Below are 19,379 nucleotides of genomic sequence, written 5' to 3' on the forward strand. Positions count from 1 at the left end.
TAGGATTTCCAGATACTGTTCATGACAATCTGTTACTGATACCCGCCCTTAGAACCACCACTTCTGGAGTCTGTAGCAGTGGACCAGTAACCTCTTTGAACAGATTTTTTTTGTTTCAGTGCCACTTTCAAATGGACAGATGTTCTTATTATAACAGCAGTACCACAGCTGCTTCCCTTGCGGTTAACCTCTGCAGACAGATGATGAGTAAGACTGAGCAGTAGAGGTGGTTACAGCTCCTGCCAGATATTGTCTAAGTATAGGGATTCACCAGAAGGAAAAACTTTTCCATTGTTTCTCATTCCAACTTGTCCTCACTCTCACAATATTTTATAATGCCGCATCTCTGTACTTCCCTGTTTTTTAACTGGGTCAGCTCTCCACCACTCTCCCAAACCTTGATCACCTGTTTTATCAACTGCTTTTAACCATCTCCAGATTCTCTTCCAGATCCCCCGTATTCATGGCATGCTTTTCAAAAATTAATTCACAAAGGCATTACGCCTCCCCTCTTTCAGCTCATTCCTCAAGGTCTACACTCACCAAGCTATCTGTAGGAAATTACAAGCTAATAATAGCAATGCAGAAAACTAGTGAGGATCATCAAAGCACTTTAAAATGGATTCTGCATTTTATTTGTCTTTCTCAACCTTTGGATTAGATTAGATTAGATTAGATTATCTTTTGACTGGTGGATGTCACCACCATATTTTTTAATCTCTTTATTAAACACCTTAATATCTTTACATGGAGCTGGGCTTCAAATGACCCGTTAATTTTAGCCCACACAGTGGACCAGAAAGATGGAGAACAGCAGAGTACAGAGGGTTATCTCCACTATGCCCACAGCAGAGAATGTGAAGAGGGTTTAGACTTCTGATCCTGGGAGGTTTCATAGATTTCACAGCCTTTCAGAACTTCAGGTTTCATCCCCCTCAAACCCTCACAGGCTTCACACAGCTCTGGAAAGCCAAGACTATAGGTGAGTTTTGTTCTCATGGAGCCGTAAATCCAAACTTACTCTGGAGGCTTCTATGAATTTACTCCAGAATTGCCCACAACGCAACATAGAGCAAGAAAATTGGCATTGTTGCCTAAACAAAGACACAGGAATTTACACTTATTTCTTCTCTTGCGATTCCTTCAGGGAACACTGTAATTATATTGGGGTTAAGTTTATTCATGGTAACATCCTTTAAATCCAGACCAGCTCCCCTGACTTCAGTGGAGTTACTATGGATTTATACAAGTGTAAGCAAGGATATGATCTGGTCCTAATTTAGGGCACATCTGCCAGCACAGATGGAGCTGAGAGAGTTTATTTTCATGTTCATTTCCTACCTTTGTTGGAGATTCTTCTGAGCATGGAACAAATCCAACAATTTTAGAATCTCGCAACACAAGCAATGTTATCCACCCTTATTGTGGCTGGTGAATTCCACCAGAGCACAAGATAGCTTTGTACTCAAGTAAATCATGATGGCTCAAAAAAGTAGCCTCATGAAAAACAATGGCTAAAATTGTCATCCTGTAATGACTTTGAAAGGTAATTAACTTTCTGTGATGAGCAGCTCTATTGACATACTCCTGGCTGCTGCAAAATTAATTGCCTGAGTAACGGTTTGTGGGACTGTAGCTCAGGGAGCAGTTTGCCACACTCTTCATCCAGGAAAGACTCCAAAAAGGTCATGCAGATTTTTGCCTGAGTAATAAGTGCTGAATCTGTTGTTTGATGGCTGTGACTCTAAAAAACAAAAAACAAACAAACAAAAAAAACACAACCAAACCCCTACCTTTAAATTAAAAAAAAAAAAAAAAAAAAAAAAGAAAAGGCTGTGATTCTGAGCCTTAATCTGTTCATTTTTAGAACTGACAGTATTTTTTGTTGTTGGTTTTGATGCTTGAGAAAGTGAACAAGGGAGCAGTGCTTTCTTACAAAACTGAGAAGAGTATTTTGTAGCACATGCAAGTGGCTTACGTGCCATGAAGTAGAATGTTTCTTTTTCTCTGCCTTCCAATATGTACTAGTGTATATTTTTTTTTATTAGGCAAATGATGTGTCTATTTTCTGTCTTAAGGAAAAAAAGCCACTGCTGATTGCTCTGGAAGGGTTACCTGTCTATGAAGAATTTAGGGTCTGTTTTTCCAGGAATCACTGTTTGTAGAAAGTATTGCTTTTATGATGGAGAAAGAGATCTTGTTTTTCTTAAGCTCTGCTTTTACCATTTTTGTGAATTATTATATTGCTTTAATGGACAAAACCACTCTTGAGCACGTCAGTATTGAGTTTGTACAACTAGCTCCCCTAGTGTAAATGTTAAAAATCAGATTCCTAGGAGCAAAAGACAGAAGGGTAAGATCTCTTCTGGCTTAATGTGATTTACCTGAGTATTTCTGCCAGCACAGGCTGAGAGTGTATGGTAGAGTGAGAAGGAATAATGCAACTCATCCTTATTCTATAGCAGTGCAAACATAGGGTAAGTCCTGCATTCAATATTCTTCTTCAAAAGTCACATGAGAAAAAAGTCAAACCAAACACACTGAAGATGACGTTGAGAATTTGAAACAAAATGAGACACATCTGGGGAGGAAATTGCACTGTAATCATTTGATTACATATTTCAAACAGATTTCTGGGGCCCATTGCATATCCATAAGGGAGGTGGATTTGGTAATGTAACTGTAGTGATATTAGTGTAAATCTGGAGTTGCCACAGTGACATCATGTTAGCCCTATTAATTCCATGACATCTTGCTGATACTTACTTTTTTCCCCTCAGCCTATTTTTAGTGGGTGATTAATAATTTTGTCATGAGCTCTTATGTAATAGAGCATTTGTAATAGCAATTACTCATCAAGAATATTCTCAGCTGAACAATTTGGTAAAACAGGTCAGGTTAAGATTCCCCGGTGCTTTGCTCTTCATGTTATTGCCCTGAATCACATTAGGGTTAGCCAGCAGCAGAAGGCTTATGTTTTTCAGGATGTAACCCAGGAAACAAAATTCAGAAGGCAACTTTAAGCTTTGTTAAGGCTGCTCAAATTTAGAACTCTGAATCAGAACTATCCATGATGCAGACCGGATGCAGTGTTCAGCTACTCAATCCCAAATTTTCCCTACATGAAAGATTTCAAAAGTTTTTAGACAGAAGAACGTAAGGAACAAAGCCACCTGTCAAGGATACAGGCGGGAGAAGAAAAATAAATAAATAATAATTTAAAAAACTCCTCTTTACACTCATAGTACTGGTGAGAGCTACACTGCTGCCCAATCTCAGGTGAAAATCAGAACTGCAATGCCCTTCCTTACTTGGCAGCAAATAACAGCTGGGGTGGGGTGACACTGGAGCAGGAGGGGCTATAAACAGAGCGGTGGGCAGCTCTCAACCATAGGGACTCTGGGGAAAGGAGCAGGTGTGGTTGACTTCAGGGAGGGAGTGGATGTAGGAGCTCTTCAGTGGAGCCTCCCTCTCAGAATTGTTTTTCCTTTTGTGGCAGGTTTCTGGAGGGCTCAAGCATGTGCAGCCCTTGGGTTGTATTAGTCTTTTGCTGCTTAGGACAGCTGTATGCAGGTAAGAAGCATCTATTGACAGTCTTTTCTCCTTTTTTATTGCTCCTTTCTTTATATCTCTTCCCTTTCTGTTTCTCTTATGTTTTGTTTGTTTGTTTTGTCTTCAGTGTCAACATGCTGCTCTGTGTTGGGAGGGAAGTTTAGGGCTTCAAATTAGTATTCTTCTGGAAGGTTGTGCTTCCACTGGAGAGGACAACATGTACGTGAGACCCTAGTGGTAGAGGTTCAAGTCTCCCCTATAATGAGGCTTTGCTTTTGTCCTTCTGAGGTGATGTGACCTGTATGTTTGAGGAGCAACATCTCCTATCTCCCCCTCTAAATCCTTGGGTTCTCCATTTTGCATCAAAGCAAACCCCCTAACTCTCAAGCTTTCACAAGGCAGGTAGGCTCTTTCGTGCCTAGCTGCAGTTCATGTTCCCCTTTTGTGCTTTAATGTTGCTTGTTAGTACTGCCAGAATTCTCTATTAGGAGTCAGAGTTTGCAGGCTGAGAGGAGAAAGATTTTTCATACAATTTTTTTGTAACTTTCTCTTCTAGATCAAAGCCTGAAGCCTCGGATTGCAGCCCCTCAGCTTGCTACAAACAATCCCACTCTTACTACAGTTGCTCTAGAAAAACCTTTCTGTATGTTTGACAGCTCACTGCATCCAAATAAATCTTACGTTGTCTACTTGTACGTAATGAAGGAATCAGGTGAGGATCCAGCATTATGCCTCTGGAAGATTACATGATGTGGCTATCACATGCAATTATTCACAATTTGACGGGAGTGGGTCTGAACAGGGGAAAAGAGAAAAATCCATAGCTGTAAGTTATGTGCAAGTTGAGCCTTTGGTCTCAGTTTTCTCTAGGGTGTCATTGTAAAATATAATAAAATTACTCTAGTATTTCAATGGGGCCGACTAACAATACCAAGGGTTAGTACTGTGCTAGCTGATTCCCAGAAGGTGTGGAGCAGCACTCTCAACTATAAATGTTTCCCTAAGTCTTGCTAATGAAGCCAAGTGGTCTGCAGTCCCATACCTTATCGTTGTCTAAACACTAGTGCCTTGTATAAAACTTTGAATTCCCCTGAGTAAGCATGCTGAGAGAAACTGGGTAGCTGCTGCACTTTATTTCATAGTGTCTTGGGTCTGGGGTTAGGTTGGTTTGTTATTGGTTTGTGGTCTAAGATGCCTGGGCCACGGGTTCATTCATAAAATGAATTTCGTAACTGCTTGGCAATGAAACATTGCTGGCAGTGACCAAGAGCTGCCTTCTCTGTTCCCTGCTGCTCTGGCAGACTGTTTTGCATGCCAGTTAGAGCTACTCTGTAAGCTGACAGAAATAAATGACTTCCTTATACCATGCCTTCTCGCCTGAAGGCTGTATGCAGCCTCCTTGTCTGAAAGGCACAGAGAGAGATCTCAAGGGGGGCAGTAGTGATACTGGCCAACAGACAAAAGAATCTTCGAACTTCCATTGCTGATTGTTGCCACGTTAGAGAAGGTGGAAGGAAGAGGCTTTGGATGGGTAGAAGCCATAACCAGAGAAGTCACCCAATATAGGTAACATAGATAGTTGTGAATGCACGGCCTTCTAAGACATCCCATGACTGAAGTGCACATTTTTATACATCTGAAACAGATTATAAGTGCATTACAAATATATGAAAGGCTACACTGACCTGATAGCCTAGTTACACTTGCAAATATGCAAATGTATCTGATGTTTTCTGTTAGAAACTACGTTAGCCACTATATCTACAGATTCTGTGGCAAAAGCTTCCTATGCATATGGGTGAATCTCTATGAAATAGGTTATACATGGAGAAATCTCTGCTGCTGCTTTTAACACAAGCAGATGCAAAATTGGCAGAATGGGAGGAATTTTGTTTGGATTTGTCTCTGGTCTGCAGAGAAGCACATCAGCTCACCCTTGGATGACTCCCGGAGCAGGAAGGAGGGAACGTTAAGAGAACTTAATTTTCTTAACACCCTATGTTCAGCTTTCCTGGTAAGGAAATAATGTCAGCATACTACAAAGCTGACAGTTGCAGGAACTCTTCTCCGGGAGCACAGTAGAATGCTTCCAAACTGAAACAGAGCCCAATGTACTGCAGCTGTGGAAAAACTGGTGTTCCTTTGCTGCTGATAGCACTGAACAGCTGGAGGGGGCTCCCCTCAAAAAATTAACCTACAGTTGCAGAACTTGGGAGCACCTCTTGGGACTCGTGCCTTGGCTTTGCAGCAGGAAAGGTCTGAAAGCTGGAACTGAGCTTCCAAACTAAGCTGTAGGACTGGGTGCAGGTCCACAATTTGCCTGAACCTGTGAGGACTTTCAGACTTTCTGTGGCATGCTATCTGGGAGCAGTGACATGCCCAGCTGGCAGGAAATGCCAATACCGCATCTGCTCATGCAGACCCTACGTGCTAGTCTGCATTGAACTAACTGTGCGGTTCTGAGAGGTGCAGCTCTTGTGTGGCCAGAGTTCTAAGGGTTTCTGCTGCAGGACACAGGTGAGTTGTGACTCTACAGGAACTCTGCCTTGGCTACCAAATCTGCAATGGCAGGATTTAGTGGATATTTATTAGTGTGGCATGGGGGAAGAGCAGCCCAGGAAAAGCCTTGGGAAAGAGGAGTTTGTGGAGGGTGGCTACTAAAAAATATTGCTCTGAGATATGCTGTGGATCCTTCACAGTTTCTGAGGTACAAGTGTAAAAACCTTCATCAACAAATAAAGAGGAAGGGGTAGGATCTCACTACACAGACAAACTGGCTGTGGATTTTTGGTTTCCCTTTTGGGTGTTTTGGGGTAGAAGAGCCAAGTTAATACAAGGCGAATGGAAAGGGCAGAACTAGCTCTAACAACCTTGTTAAAAAGCATCTCTCCTGCAGCGAGTCCAATAAGCTCCCTGGTGACTGACAACAATGGCAAACCACTCAACAGCACGTTCCAGCAAACAAGTGGGGGACACACTGGACCTTACAAAGCTGCCTTGTTCAATGTACCCAACTGTGTATCACCTCCCAAGCTTGCTGATGTAGGAGATGTCAACAGAGCTTCTGATGTCCTGAAACAATACCTCTTCAGAGTTGGGGATGATGGTACTTGTTTGTATGACCCAAACTTCCTAGCTGTCTGTAACCCACCTCTTTCACCAGACACAACATACAGGTATAGTTCTTTCTTCATACAAGGTGATTGCTGCTCTTAACACGTAATAGGAAACAAAACTGAGTCTGTAATTTTCCTTTGCAATGGTACGATGTGAATTACCAATCCCTAACTGAAATGCTTTATTGCAAGGGTAGTTATGAAGACGGCTTGGCTTCGGACTAGCATCCCATGGATGGTGTTCTAGCAATGGTGAGCTTTATGAGATTAAATTAATGAATCAGTAGGAAAATCCATGTGTGAACTGCTGGATTTATACCGATGTTGGACTGGCAATCCAGTGATAGCATCTGATAAGAAACTGCTGGTAGAAAAAGGTTTTGTCTGGACAATGTTGTTGAGATTATTCACCATACATTTTGTGTTAGGTGATTTTTGCCACATTACAGACATGGAGCTGGCACTGCTTGCTTTGTTTTTATGGGATTCTGGGCACGCAAAGTTCTCCTTGGTCTCCAGCTCCAGGAAGCCCCTTATGTAACGAGAGACTTGACAGTGAGGCCCAGCTGGCTTGCAGGCTTGTCTGACCCCTGTGGTCTGGGGAAGCTGACCATCTGGGGAATTAAGGCACCCTGACAGCTATTACTCAAAACAATTGCTTGGCTGTTGCCAGCTATTTTAAATTTGTAGTAAAAATGGCAGTCACATGGATCTGTATCTGCTGCAGAGACCTAATATGCTTCTGAAACAAAGTACTGTGGGCTCCTAGTTTTGCAAAAACTCTCTTGCCTCCTCTGTCTCCCCAGGACATTTCTGAAAAATCACACTATTGCGGAATGGAAACTTAATTTCTTTGCCAAATCTGATGTTGGCCTGTCTCTTCAATCCTCTAGCAGGGGAAGTGCCAAAGATCTCTATTGTTGGACAAAATCTTTGACTTTCATATGGAAATCAAAACCACTTGCTATCCTGAACAAGGCTTTTCACAACAGGGAATAGCAAGCTGGGGAAAAGTGCTGTTGGAAAACTATCATCTGCCAAGGCTCACAGGAATGAAATGCAAAGTGTGCATGACATAGCACAGAGTATTTTTCCATGATTTGTTCTACTTGTTCTTTATAAGGTCTCTGGAAATAGTCATTTACCTTTGACTGTCTCCATCTAACGCTTTGACAAGACCCGAAGTCTGACCAGCTGATCCAGTAGCTTAAAAATGCTACTAAAGAAGCTCATATTTGAGATAACTAGTTTAACACTTCTTTCCCCACAGATTTAAATACATGTTGGTAGACGGCACTGAAGGCATTATGAAAGAACAAACACTTTGGTCTGATCCAATTAAAACCAGAAGAGGTAAGTCTGTGGCTTTGCTCAGGTCTTGAGTAGCTGTGCTTGCCTCAGGACACTACTGCTCTCCCAGTGAACACCACCTAGTTCTTTCCTACAGTTTTAACAGTTTTGTCAGCCTTTCAATATTGGAGTAGCAGGCTTAAATATAGAATAATTCTGTTTCTTTTGCGTGCTTTAAATAAATTCTTTTAGTAAAGATTAAGTTCGTATATGTGGTTTCAGATTTGATGCATGCCATGTTATCTGGTGCTGTTGACATTTCTCAGTAATACAGATACTTGTCATACTGGCTAACCTGCTGAGGAAAGCTTATAAACTCTAAATGCTGACATTGAGTTTTAAACCTGTTTCCCATAAATCATCTGCGAGTTCAGGTATAGGCATAATCAGTTTGCCTCTCTGAAATCACCAGCTTTCTCCTGCTTGTCGGGTGTGCTCATGGTCAAAAATAGATCATAAAAACATTCTTTCTATGCTTTTCTAGTTAAACTTCCCTTGAAAATCGATACCTGGCCCGGTCGAAGGAGCGGAGGCATGATAGTCATTACATCAATCCTAAGTGTCCTTGTGTTCCTCCTGCTTGCTGGCTTTCTTGCTTCTGTGTCCTCTGTTGTTATGTAAGTACTGCTACACCTTACAACTTACAGTAAGAATACTCAAACCCTCAGGCACTAGCCTTCTTCCCTTTGGCTCCAAGCCAAACAAAAAAAAACCCACACAAAGCGAAAAAACCCCACACAAAGCAAAAAAACCCAGTAGAGTTGCACATACTTAAAGCCTGTGTATTCTTTCTTACGTATTGCAGCTTTCCATCTGTTCAGGAGTTTGGAAAATGTCTTAAGGACTGCAGTCTTTTGCAGTGATTACATAATATCCTAATTAATGCCTTGATTTTAATTTATTTTCCTCCTCCCCAGGAGAAATAAGTTACCCTTTTGAATTAGTAAGTGAGGCTTTGCTGGAGCTATTTAACTGAACTAGTCTATGCATGTTCCCTAGTCTTCTATGCCTGCTGCTCCAGGAAATCAATGAAGCCTGACTTATTCCTAAACTGAAATTTTTGAGAGAATGAACCGAATTTTAAAAATAGTGGGTATCAGGGTTGCTAACACCCACTTCTTTCACTTACTTGAAAAGAGTGCAAGTGCTCTATTGAGTCAGCTCTGCCAGAGTCTCCTGGATTCAAGATGTGGAAAGCAAAAACTGCATTACAAATGATTATTTAAAAAAAAAAAAAAAAAATCTATGGTCTTCTTTGATCCTAAATGACATAAGTAACAATCAGCCTTTGAAAAATGTTGCGACAGTAGGCTCCACCCAGTCTTCACTGAACTTAACAAGACTTTCACTTGCCCACTTAGGAGACCAGAAGATTCTCCTGCAGTGACAAAGCACATATCTCAGACTATCCAACAAAGTGAACTGAGACCACAGCTAATCTCTGAGTGAACAATTTGATTCAAGTCAAGGGTGGAAATGCAACTGAATTGCTACATGTGCATGACCTACAGGACTGTCTCTTCTACTTAATGCTACTCCAAAATAAGCTACTGTATACAACCAGGCAACTGAAGAGGAATGGCACAAATGAAATAAGGACAACTTTTTTGAAGTCTTGCAGTACATGATATCCTGTCTTGTCCTAACGAGACCTGATTTAGTTAATTGCCTTTGTATAGCAAAAATCAAATGCCTGGACTGAAGAAAGAATCTTCATGAGATACTTAGTTTCAGTGGTGTGATCTGAAGTTGTATAGTCTATACATCTCATCTGGAGCAAGAATTACTGCAGACCTCTGATCTGCTTCTCATGATCAGATGAACATGATGTAGCCATTTGTGTCTCAACCTTTCTCTATAGCAACTGATGAAGAATTAAAGAAAACCAGGCTGCTTTAGAAAAATATGTTCTTTGAGAAAACTAGGGTTTAAAGGGTAGACAATTGTTTCATAGGCAAGTAAAGGGGAGACACTACTTTAGTGGGAAACTAGTATATCCACTGTTGCCAGGCTTAGCCTTATTTCTGACCTTTACCTTAGGCAGCAGCAAGCCAGCACTCTTCGTTTCTTAGTATCTAGGTTGATGAAGTTTCCTGAGCTAATTCTCTTCCTTCATTTCATGACCTTGATGATTAGAAATAAATCTTTGCCCCAGGTTTGAGTTATGTACCGCTTTTTTCCGTTGATGCCAACTTCCATATACTTCATGTCTACAAAAGACTTGATGAAAATCCAAGTTCGAAGCCCTACTGCATACCTCTTGAGTGTGTAGAAGTAACTGTCCTATTGTAGCGAGCACTTACTTGTGATAAGCACAAAAATGGCACTGGTTGTTATTGATGTTTTCCTAGTTTATCTGTAAATTTGTTAAATGGTCTTACACAAATAAATAAGGATTCTGTTTTGATACAGGTAGTTCACTATCAGTGTTGTGACTGGATCATCTTTCACTGATAATTATTTCAGGGAGTGGGACTTTATCTCTTCAGATTATGAAAATTAAAAGTTTTGAGTAAAGTCAAACATTGTCAGGATGGGTGTTGAGATTATACTTCAGGACTTGGGCCCAAGAGATTTGTACATCTGTACATGAGCTCCCGGTGTTTGAGTATTCTAACTACAGCATGTAAAAGCTTGCCTGCTCCTTCTAGGTTTCAGCTATGCAAACACACTGGCAGGGATAAGAGAGAAAACACATTAAAGAAGAGATGGGTGCTGTGCTTTCTGATGAGAAATGAATGCTGAAGTACCTGGATATTTTTCTGGTGTTGGTTGGCTGGTTTGGGTTTGTTGTTTTTGTTTATTTGTTTTAGTTGTGGGTTTGTTTAGTTCAGTTGTTTGTTTTGTTTGGGGGGTTTTGCTATTGGTGCCTTCCCTGTAATTTTCTGCACGTGGGCTATTCCAAACTCCATTCTGAGTTGTTTTCTCATTCATGCCTTGGTTACTAACTTGGAAGCAACGGGTATCTGAAGAAAAAAAGAGTACAAATTGTACGTGTGCGATGCTGAACATTGGAGTACATGAGAGATCATAGGAGAGTTTTCCCCCATTATAAAGCCAAAGCATGAGAGTACTTCATTGCTACAGAGAGCTATAACTTCTTGCTTTGAACCTAGTGGAAAAACAAGCTATGAAACAGGAGGATCAGTAAAATAAGTAAAGCCAAAAAAAGTATCCTTTCAACTGCAGACAGTCAATACATTATATTGGATGTTGTATTAGTCAGCTCTGTTACTGGAATAAGCTCTCCTTCATTTTGTTTAAATTAATTGCTTGAACCTGTATGTCAGCATGTACAGCTATAATTTAAAATACAGCACTAGAATAATCCAATCTGTCTTCTGCCAGTATGTATTAGGACATTTACATCAAGCAGTTTGCCTCTCATTCAACAGACAACTGATTTTATTCCTGCTAATGAGCCTTGTTGAATAGCTTGTGTTTCCTCTTGTGCTTCTCTTAGGTCTTTCATGTAAAAGGTCTTAAATTTATTTCTCTATGGAAAAATTCAGAGTGGATTGAGTTTTTCCCCTTTCTCCCTCCCCTTTTCCCTCCCTTTCCCCCTCCTGACATCTCCTACTAGGAAGAGTTTACAAGCTTGGTCAGGAGAAAAACCAATACAGACAACAGAGTACAAGTTTGCCTGTGGGAGGAAAACTTACTCTAAGCTATAATTGATTTCCATTGAAAATAATTCTTTGTAAGAGATGTTTGTATGCATTACAGACTCCATGTACAACAAAATTCTAAAAAATAGGTCTGAAGTATTTCTCCTGATACCAAATTAACTAGCAAGCTGAAGAAGAAATTCTAGCATATATTTTAAAAGTAACTTGTACAATCATTTTCATGGTTTCTTCCAATCGTATTAAAAATATTAATAATATTCAATTGAGGTACTCCACATACATGCAGCTATAAGGCATATTGATCTTTCAAACTTTCTAAGAATAGCATACCCACTGAAGAGCACAAAAGGACTGAGATGCGATCAGATGTGATTAAAAGGAAGTTATTAAAAAAATCTTATATTTTCCAAATAGTTATATTAATTTGGCCTGAACACAGGAACTTCTTTCTTCTGAGGTCATTTGCAAGAGTAAGCTTGGAAAAAACAGATGTTGCTATATAACCATTTTCTTCAGTCCAAGCAGAATTCACTAGTAGAGATCTGAAGGTTTAAAAGCACTAGGATTAGTTTTCTCATGATGACAGAAGGCAGAAAGAAAAGTTGTTTACAACGTCTTGTTCTACATCAACAAATTAAAGAGTAAAACTGCATACAGAGGTATATGGGTGTAGCGTCCAGGTTTGCTATTTCTGTTCACTCGAACTAATTAATCTGAACAGTTTTATTTGTGATTTTAATACAAGAAAGAGATGGTGGTATATTCTAGGAATGTGATATCTTTGAGGCTATTGCTTTGTTTCCTCATTTATCCACAAGCTAGTATTCATAAACAGGATCCATGACATTTCATTATTGCACTTAGTCATATGGTACTTTATGGCTAAAACAAAGCACCAGCTGAAATCAGTTAGTCTTTCCATTGTTTGTTTGTTTTTTCAAATAGCCCTTGTATCACGACTTTGGAAAATGATATATATTTTCTTCAAAACATTGTAAATCCTTTCTGGATGAAAGGAGTTATTTACATACAATGGATTGTTATTATTTCCTTAATGGCATGAGTAACTTCGGGATAGATTCTGTTCCATGCTTGCCAGTGTAATCCCAGCCAAATCCCTTGAAGTCTGTCCATCTTCTCTGCATTTACGCAAGCACAGCTCAGCAGCAGAATGCATTCCAGGACTGCAGCCCTTTCTCAGGAAACATCCCCACTGAGATTTGCCTAAGGTTTGAAAGATTTTGCACAGTTGGAATCAGTTTATCAATATATGATTCCTCCCACATCTCCTCCCACCCCTTGGCATCAGTACAACTGGCCGGAGCCCAGCCAGGACACACAAGAACTGGTCCCGTAGAAGAACATCACTCTGCAGTCACATTGAAACAGCAGATCTGCTCTTGGCAGCTGCAGGAGAACCCTAGGATTTATCTCAAATTTGGCTCAGGAAAAGGAATTCTCAGCTTCAATGTCAGTAAAGATTCATGCATTACTGATAGCATATGAGGTAATTACAAGAGAATACGATGGGGCTAATTCTACATGTTCTTGTATCTCTTTTAAACTCTAGTTTAACAAAGAGGCTGAGCCTGAACCTACTTTTAAGCATACAAGTATTAGAAAAAGACTTTTCAATACACAGAATTGCAGCAAGATATATTGTTTTAATTAGAAATGTGTTCTCACAAGGGAAAAAAAAGAACTTGAAAAAGCTTTAAGGAACATCAAAATACTTAGTTCAATTTGTTTAGGGGTTTTATGGGTTTTTTTTGGGGATGGGATGCAGAAATTCTTTCCTAAACAGCTGAAATAGAGATGTTATACTCATCTTTTGCTAGATTTCTGTCCATCACACATTTGTGTGGCAAAGAATTTGCTCCAATATTGTCTCTTATTTTCAACATTACCTTTTTGTTCACTTACGAACAGAACTATAGCTACAAGAATGGTTACTTCTTATGTTGGTCATATTCCCAAAAGTATCCTCCCCTCTTTTCAGTTTATGCTCAACACCATCAAGGCAGCAGTATCTATTCTTGCAGATCACTTGCTGCACCACATACTTCATGTTTGGCCTGTTTATTTTTGGATTCGCAGGTGGTTTTGAACTTACTGGAGCATTATCAATTAGAAACATGTGACAGTATCGCTACCGTCACAAACATGTTTCTGATCTTCACTGAAAGGCAAGGCAATGAAAATCTCTTGCTCATCTCTGACTTCTGACAGATCGCCTCTATATGGGGAGGTTGGTTCAATGTCTGTGTCCATCATACCTTGCTGCTTCAAAGGACTTAAGAACTAGTTATAATTTGACCTGCTAAATGAAAACCATGTAGATAATTTCAGACATCAATGTGTTCCACTTGTTTCCCAGACAATCTTTAACTAAGAACATGCCTACAACAGTCTGCAGTCACCTTCAGTGTACTACTCTGAGGCATCTAGGGCTGAAATCATCACTGTGTAGGAAGACTGTGGGATCATGCCAAAGGCAATGCTAATTGTTTACTGGTGCAACATCAGTTATCTTCATGTTTAACCCAGTCCTTTTTAATGCATTGGTCACCAGTCACCTCACCCTGCATCCTGAGATCACAATGTGTCTATATATATATGTCTGTTCTTTATTTTTATCATTAAAATGAAGAGTTAAACTAAGTTAACACCCTGCAATCTTTAAAAAAAAAAAAAAAGAACAGATGAATGCTGATGCTTCCACAGGTAAGAGTGCTGCAGTGCCAAACCTTGCTAGCAAGGACACACCCGGGACAGACAGTAACTAGTTGTCACTGTGTAGGAGCTCTTTCCAGGCCTGACAGCACCATCCTGACAGAGTCACCATTCAGCTTATGCTTTTCCCTGTGTGGGGAAGGATATAACACGTGACAGCTATCTTCACTGGCTTTCTTCCTTGGGCCACTGCTCACCCAGCCTCTGTTTATGTCTTAGAGGAAAAAAAGTATCCCAAGAGATGTTGCTTCCCCTTGTGCTTTGACACCCTCAGTGTCTACACGAAAGATCTGTTCCTACAGCTGCCTTTTCCTGCCACGCTTTACTACAATTCACGTTACAACCTGGGCCAACACTTTAATAGTATAGTATGTTGTTGTGGTCCTCTAATGCATATTTAACACTTTTGTTTCCTGCTTTGCAAGCTGTGATGAATCAGATCACATCTGTGCATTATTTCTCCACTATACAAACGTACTTTCAGGGAGAATCGCTCTTTCTAGTGTTATAGCAGCTAGGGATCTTTTTTTGGAAATGGACATTGATGGGAACTATAAAGTGATGACTGTCATAAGTTGTTAGATGGGGGTCTTCCACAATCTCATCCTTAAGTCACCATAACTTTAAACATATTGCATCAGCCAAATGGAATAATAATATTGTTTCATTAAATCTGTTTAGAAGCTTTTACCTCTAAAAAAAAGTAACTCATGCTAATACTGATGATAAGAAGTTATGAAGTTTTGTGAGGGACTGGGGTTATCTATTTGCCTAAAACTAAAACATCTTTTCCTCATTGCATTCAATTCTTATGTAGCACTAGGAAATGCACTAGAAAATTATAGGAATGCCTAGGCCACGGGCAGTAACTTCAAAAAAAACTATAGCAGAGCCAATAGCAACAGAGTCAGTTTGTTCTTAAAAATCAAAGACGTTTTCTTGCTCTATAATCACAAACCGATATCTGAAGACTCAATGCTCATGTATTACTATGTGGCTAGGATATGTTTTGGTTTTTATGTTGCACCATTTCAAACCCAAATTCTATCTGGAATGTAACACATCAGCTTCACAAACCTCTCCCTTTCACCCAGTATCACAAATAACAGTTTCCAACTTAAAGCATGTGAGATTTACAGCCTAATTCCAAGCATGTTAAAGTCTACAGGAGTCATTCTTATAATGGATGGCTTTAGACCAGACTCTCTAAGTGTCTTGCTGGTAGAGTGATGAAAGGTCTCCATTTAAATGGATAACCGAAAAAATGGATTGAGTGAATCTATTTAGGACAGACTCAGAAGCATGGGTACAGATTTAGGGTAAGTTTGAAAGTAAAACCAAAAATTTCCTAATAGGATAAGAAATAGTGACAAATCTAGCAGAAATTCTGTTTCTAAAATTCCTTCCTCTGAACAATGGCAAATTGAATCCTCTGGAGGGCTTTGATCTAGATTTTTTTCAAGTGACTGATATCACATGATCCTGTTGTTTTCAGTCTTCATCTGTCAAAACAATATTTATTACTGTCTGGACTGGAGTGACATAATGTATAGAAAAAACATAATGCAGAGCTAATTAATAAAACTAATATAATGTGCTAATTTCATAGGACTATATAAAGTTACTCTTCCTACGCTCTTTGGTCTTTCTCGGGTCTAAGCTCTCTATTTTGGATGGAACTACAATAAGTGCTCACACAGGTTAACATGATAATGTAACTGTTCAGCTGTGTTCATCAATTCTCCTTATTTGCACACTCAGTACTGAAACCTTTCTCTAAACAATAACCTTGAAAAATCTCTACCACTCTATTGCACTTCACTTTGCATAACTGTTTACACATGTACTATATCCATATGGCAATACTTACTTTACAAATGGAGTCAGATCCCTGGCTACATCCATACTTATAAAATGGGTAACAGCCTTTTCTCTGGCCTCAAGGGCAAGTGACACAACATGGATCACTTCCACATGGCTAAATGTTGCAAGTAACACCTGGTTAGTGCTGTCCCCTAGATTCTGTCTAGACATTGGATTCGTTGTTGTTGTTGTTGTTGTTGTTATTGTTGTTGTTGTTGTTGTTGAGAGAGAGAGAGAGGAAGGGAGGGGGAGAGAGAGAGAAAGAGAGAGAGTGCTAGTTGTTGTAAGCCAAAACTCTGCCAGGAACCAGCCCAACAGTAGAATAGTATGCAAAACAATGGGGCGAAGGTTGGGTCCATAACTTGGTCCTGCTTATTAGTAAGGTCATAGCTGGTGATACCCAGCACTGATCCCTGCCTGCCCAAGCTGGTATGAGCCAAATCAATATCTTACAGCCCGTGCCACAGCTCCTACAGTAGCTTAGGTCAAATGGAGTCACTTTTCTGGGTGCCTGTGTTCACAGGCAATAGCTTCTATATCCAAATTGTAAGTTCCAGCTACCTCCTGCTCTATGTTGAGGTGAAACGAATACCCATCCACTCTGCCCATCTTTCATTTCTACAGAGGAAAGAAACTAACCTTATCAGAGGGCTGCAGTGTGCCTTGCCATTTCTCTAGTCTGTGGGAGGAGAAACCACGAGTGTGTCCTGGAAAACATGTAATTCATGGTGCAAATGCAGCCAGAGAGAGAAAAGCTGTGGAACAACACAGAAGGAAGGTGAGAGCTGTGAAATTTCGCAGGCTCCAGAGCTGCCCTGTGCCCAGGGAAGCTGCAGAGCCAAGACAGTGAAGAGCAGGACTACAGGGTGAGCACTGATGAAATTATACAGAAGTTCTGAATGGCTTCTGCATCTGGGCAAGGTTGTTCCAAAGGGTTTATATGAAGAGACTGAGCTTGTGAGACACACTAACACATATATGTATATATGTGACAAACTTTTACATCACAGTAGATTTCGCTGAGAACTCTGTACTGTAATTGTCTCAGAGACAATAAAAATCAGGTTTGGTTCAATACTTTATCAATCTAATATTTTTCCTCAGACATCTAAAAGGCTGAAGGCAATATATGACATTGGCTTAATTATATAGACTTTAAAACTGACTTAGTTAATCTACTGTAATATCTTAATGAAAGTAGTCAGATCAATTTACATCTAATTTTGCAAAAGTAACTGTGAGTTCCTGTTGCATTGACTGAGTTTAGTCTTACTAAACTCCATTTCTGCAGCTGATGTACTTTATCTGAAGACCTACCTTCAGTTAAATTGCAATGAGTCTGAATATATGAGTATTTAAATGCATATAAAATCTTCTATTTAGATTATAAATAGTTTATATTCTTATGCTGAGATATAAAACAAAGAAGCAGCTTTGAAAATCTGCTGAACCTTCTTTAATGTCTTGTAGTTTTAAGGTTTGGGGATTTTTTTTTTTTTTTTTTTCTCTTTAGTGGTAAGTTTCACATAAGATGGGTCTTTTGAAGGGCATGTGACGAGAACATAAGTGAGTGCTGTTCTGATTTTTGTTGTAAGATGCTTCCTGTTTTCCAGCTTAATTGTAGCAACATTTCATTAAAGTAAAAAAACAAAAACAAACAAACAAACAAAAGAACATAAAGCAGGCAAATAATTATTTCCTTCAAGCCACTAGGAACTGCAAATATGGAAGAACTGATTTTGAAAATAATATAAAGAGCAGTGTATCATGCAGGTAGCATAAAGAACTAGAAGTGATGCAAACTGTTAGTGAAGATGTGCAATTTATGAAGTGTCCACAGTGACAGTGTTTACCTTGATTCCTCATGGAAGAGATGAGCCAAAACAAATCTCTAAGCCCAAGATGAATAGCGGTGATTACTATGAACATTTAATGCCCTCTGGCACGCAACAGAAAAGTCACTGTTAATTGAGATATTAATATGGGAAAAGGAACAAATTGTAATTTTTTGACAAGTAGTATTTCTGACAGACTGGGCTTTGCATCTCAACATATACATGTATGATATGTATTAGACAACTATGGACATATGATCCTGGGTACATATCTTTTGACATTCTATGTATAGCCTTGAGTCAGAGGTCATCTGCCTCTTAGATTCAAGGCTGATAAATCATATCAGTAGGACGATTTACAACACACTGTAGTGGTGTCCAGTCTTCAGAGCAGCTGAACAACAGTTATTCTTCTGACTCAGCTCTGCAGGCTCCTCAATAACACTTGAGAGCTGGAGGCCTCAGCCAGTCTTCAGATCCAGACTTCAAGCTATGGTGGAGATGACCTGAGCAGTTGCCTGCTTCTTGTGCAAATTACAGTATCATTTAATCTCATGGACATTCTGTGCCAATTACCACTTGAAATATTTTGGGTGAGGCTACTTCGACTTCTCATGTAACTGATTAGTTTTCACCTGGAATAGTTTTTACTGGTTGTAGATCTGATCTTGGTGATTAGAATTTATTTTAATTTTAGAACAGTTGCAGTCGTATCTAAAAATTTTCTGCTGTGATCTCAAGGAGGAAAGATGCTAAATAATTTTTGCAAAAGAAAGCAATGTTTAAAGTTGTTATGGTGATCCTTGAGTGAATAAACCAGTAGAAATTATAGAAATTGTCCTGATCTTAAAAGTGCATGATAACACACAATAAGAAATAAAAGAGAATTATGATAGCAGAAGTGTAGCTGTAATTCTAAGATAACCCATAATGAGGGAAAGGGTACCCTTCCAGCCTATACTGAGGAAAAAGAGCTCTGCAGCACTCCATGGAATGTGCTGATTCAAAAGCAATAAATACAATGTGAAATTCAGGTGAAACATATTAACAACTATCTGTTAGCAAAGTTGTCTTGTATCTACTGATATAATTATTTACAATTTACTATTTCACTACTCAGATTCTCACTAGGCATTCACATTTTTAGATGAAAAACAGAGAATAATCGCTTTTTATGGTCTCGATAAATTATGAAGTTTGGGCTTTCAACAAATATGAATTCTTTCCCTATCTTTCCCACTCCAGGTTCTTTTTTGTTACTCTGGCCATTACTTTGAGTGTCAAATACAAATGAGTGATGT

The 19,379-nt window shown here is 39.5% G+C and overlaps 1 protein-coding gene across 1 annotated transcript; it reads left to right on the forward strand.

The window, feature by feature from the left end:
• Positions 1 to 3,442: 3,442 nt before the first annotated feature.
• UPK3A (uroplakin 3A) lies at positions 3,443 to 10,441 on the forward strand. The gene is made up of 6 exons (XM_065860854.2): positions 3,443 to 3,573; positions 4,109 to 4,264; positions 6,449 to 6,728; positions 7,939 to 8,021; positions 8,503 to 8,635; positions 9,380 to 10,441. The coding sequence occupies exons 1-6, from the start codon at positions 3,519 to 3,521 to the stop codon at positions 9,465 to 9,467; spliced, it is 795 nt and encodes a 264-aa protein (XP_065716926.2). The 5' UTR covers positions 3,443 to 3,518; the 3' UTR covers positions 9,468 to 10,441.
• The last annotated feature ends 8,938 nt before the right edge of the window (positions 10,442 to 19,379 follow it).

The sequence above is a fragment of the Patagioenas fasciata genome, chromosome 1 (assembly GCF_037038585.1).
Source record: "Patagioenas fasciata isolate bPatFas1 chromosome 1, bPatFas1.hap1, whole genome shotgun sequence".
Taxonomy (NCBI): Eukaryota; Metazoa; Chordata; class Aves; order Columbiformes; family Columbidae; genus Patagioenas; species Patagioenas fasciata.

What these genes read in the sequence shown, in the direction of transcription:
- UPK3A (XM_065860854.2), top strand. Translation starts at nt 3,519, where the DNA reads ATGTGCAGCCCTTGGGTTGTATTAGTCTTTTGCTGCTTAGGACAGCTG. An exon ending in CTTAGGACAGCTGTATGCAG is followed by an intron (nt 3,574 to 4,108) that starts GTAAGAAGCATC and finishes TTTCTCTTCTAG; the next exon opens with ATCAAAGCCTGAAGCCTCGG. An exon ending in TCCAATTAAAACCAGAAGAG is followed by an intron (nt 8,022 to 8,502) that starts GTAAGTCTGTGG and finishes ATGCTTTTCTAG; the next exon opens with TTAAACTTCCCTTGAAAATC.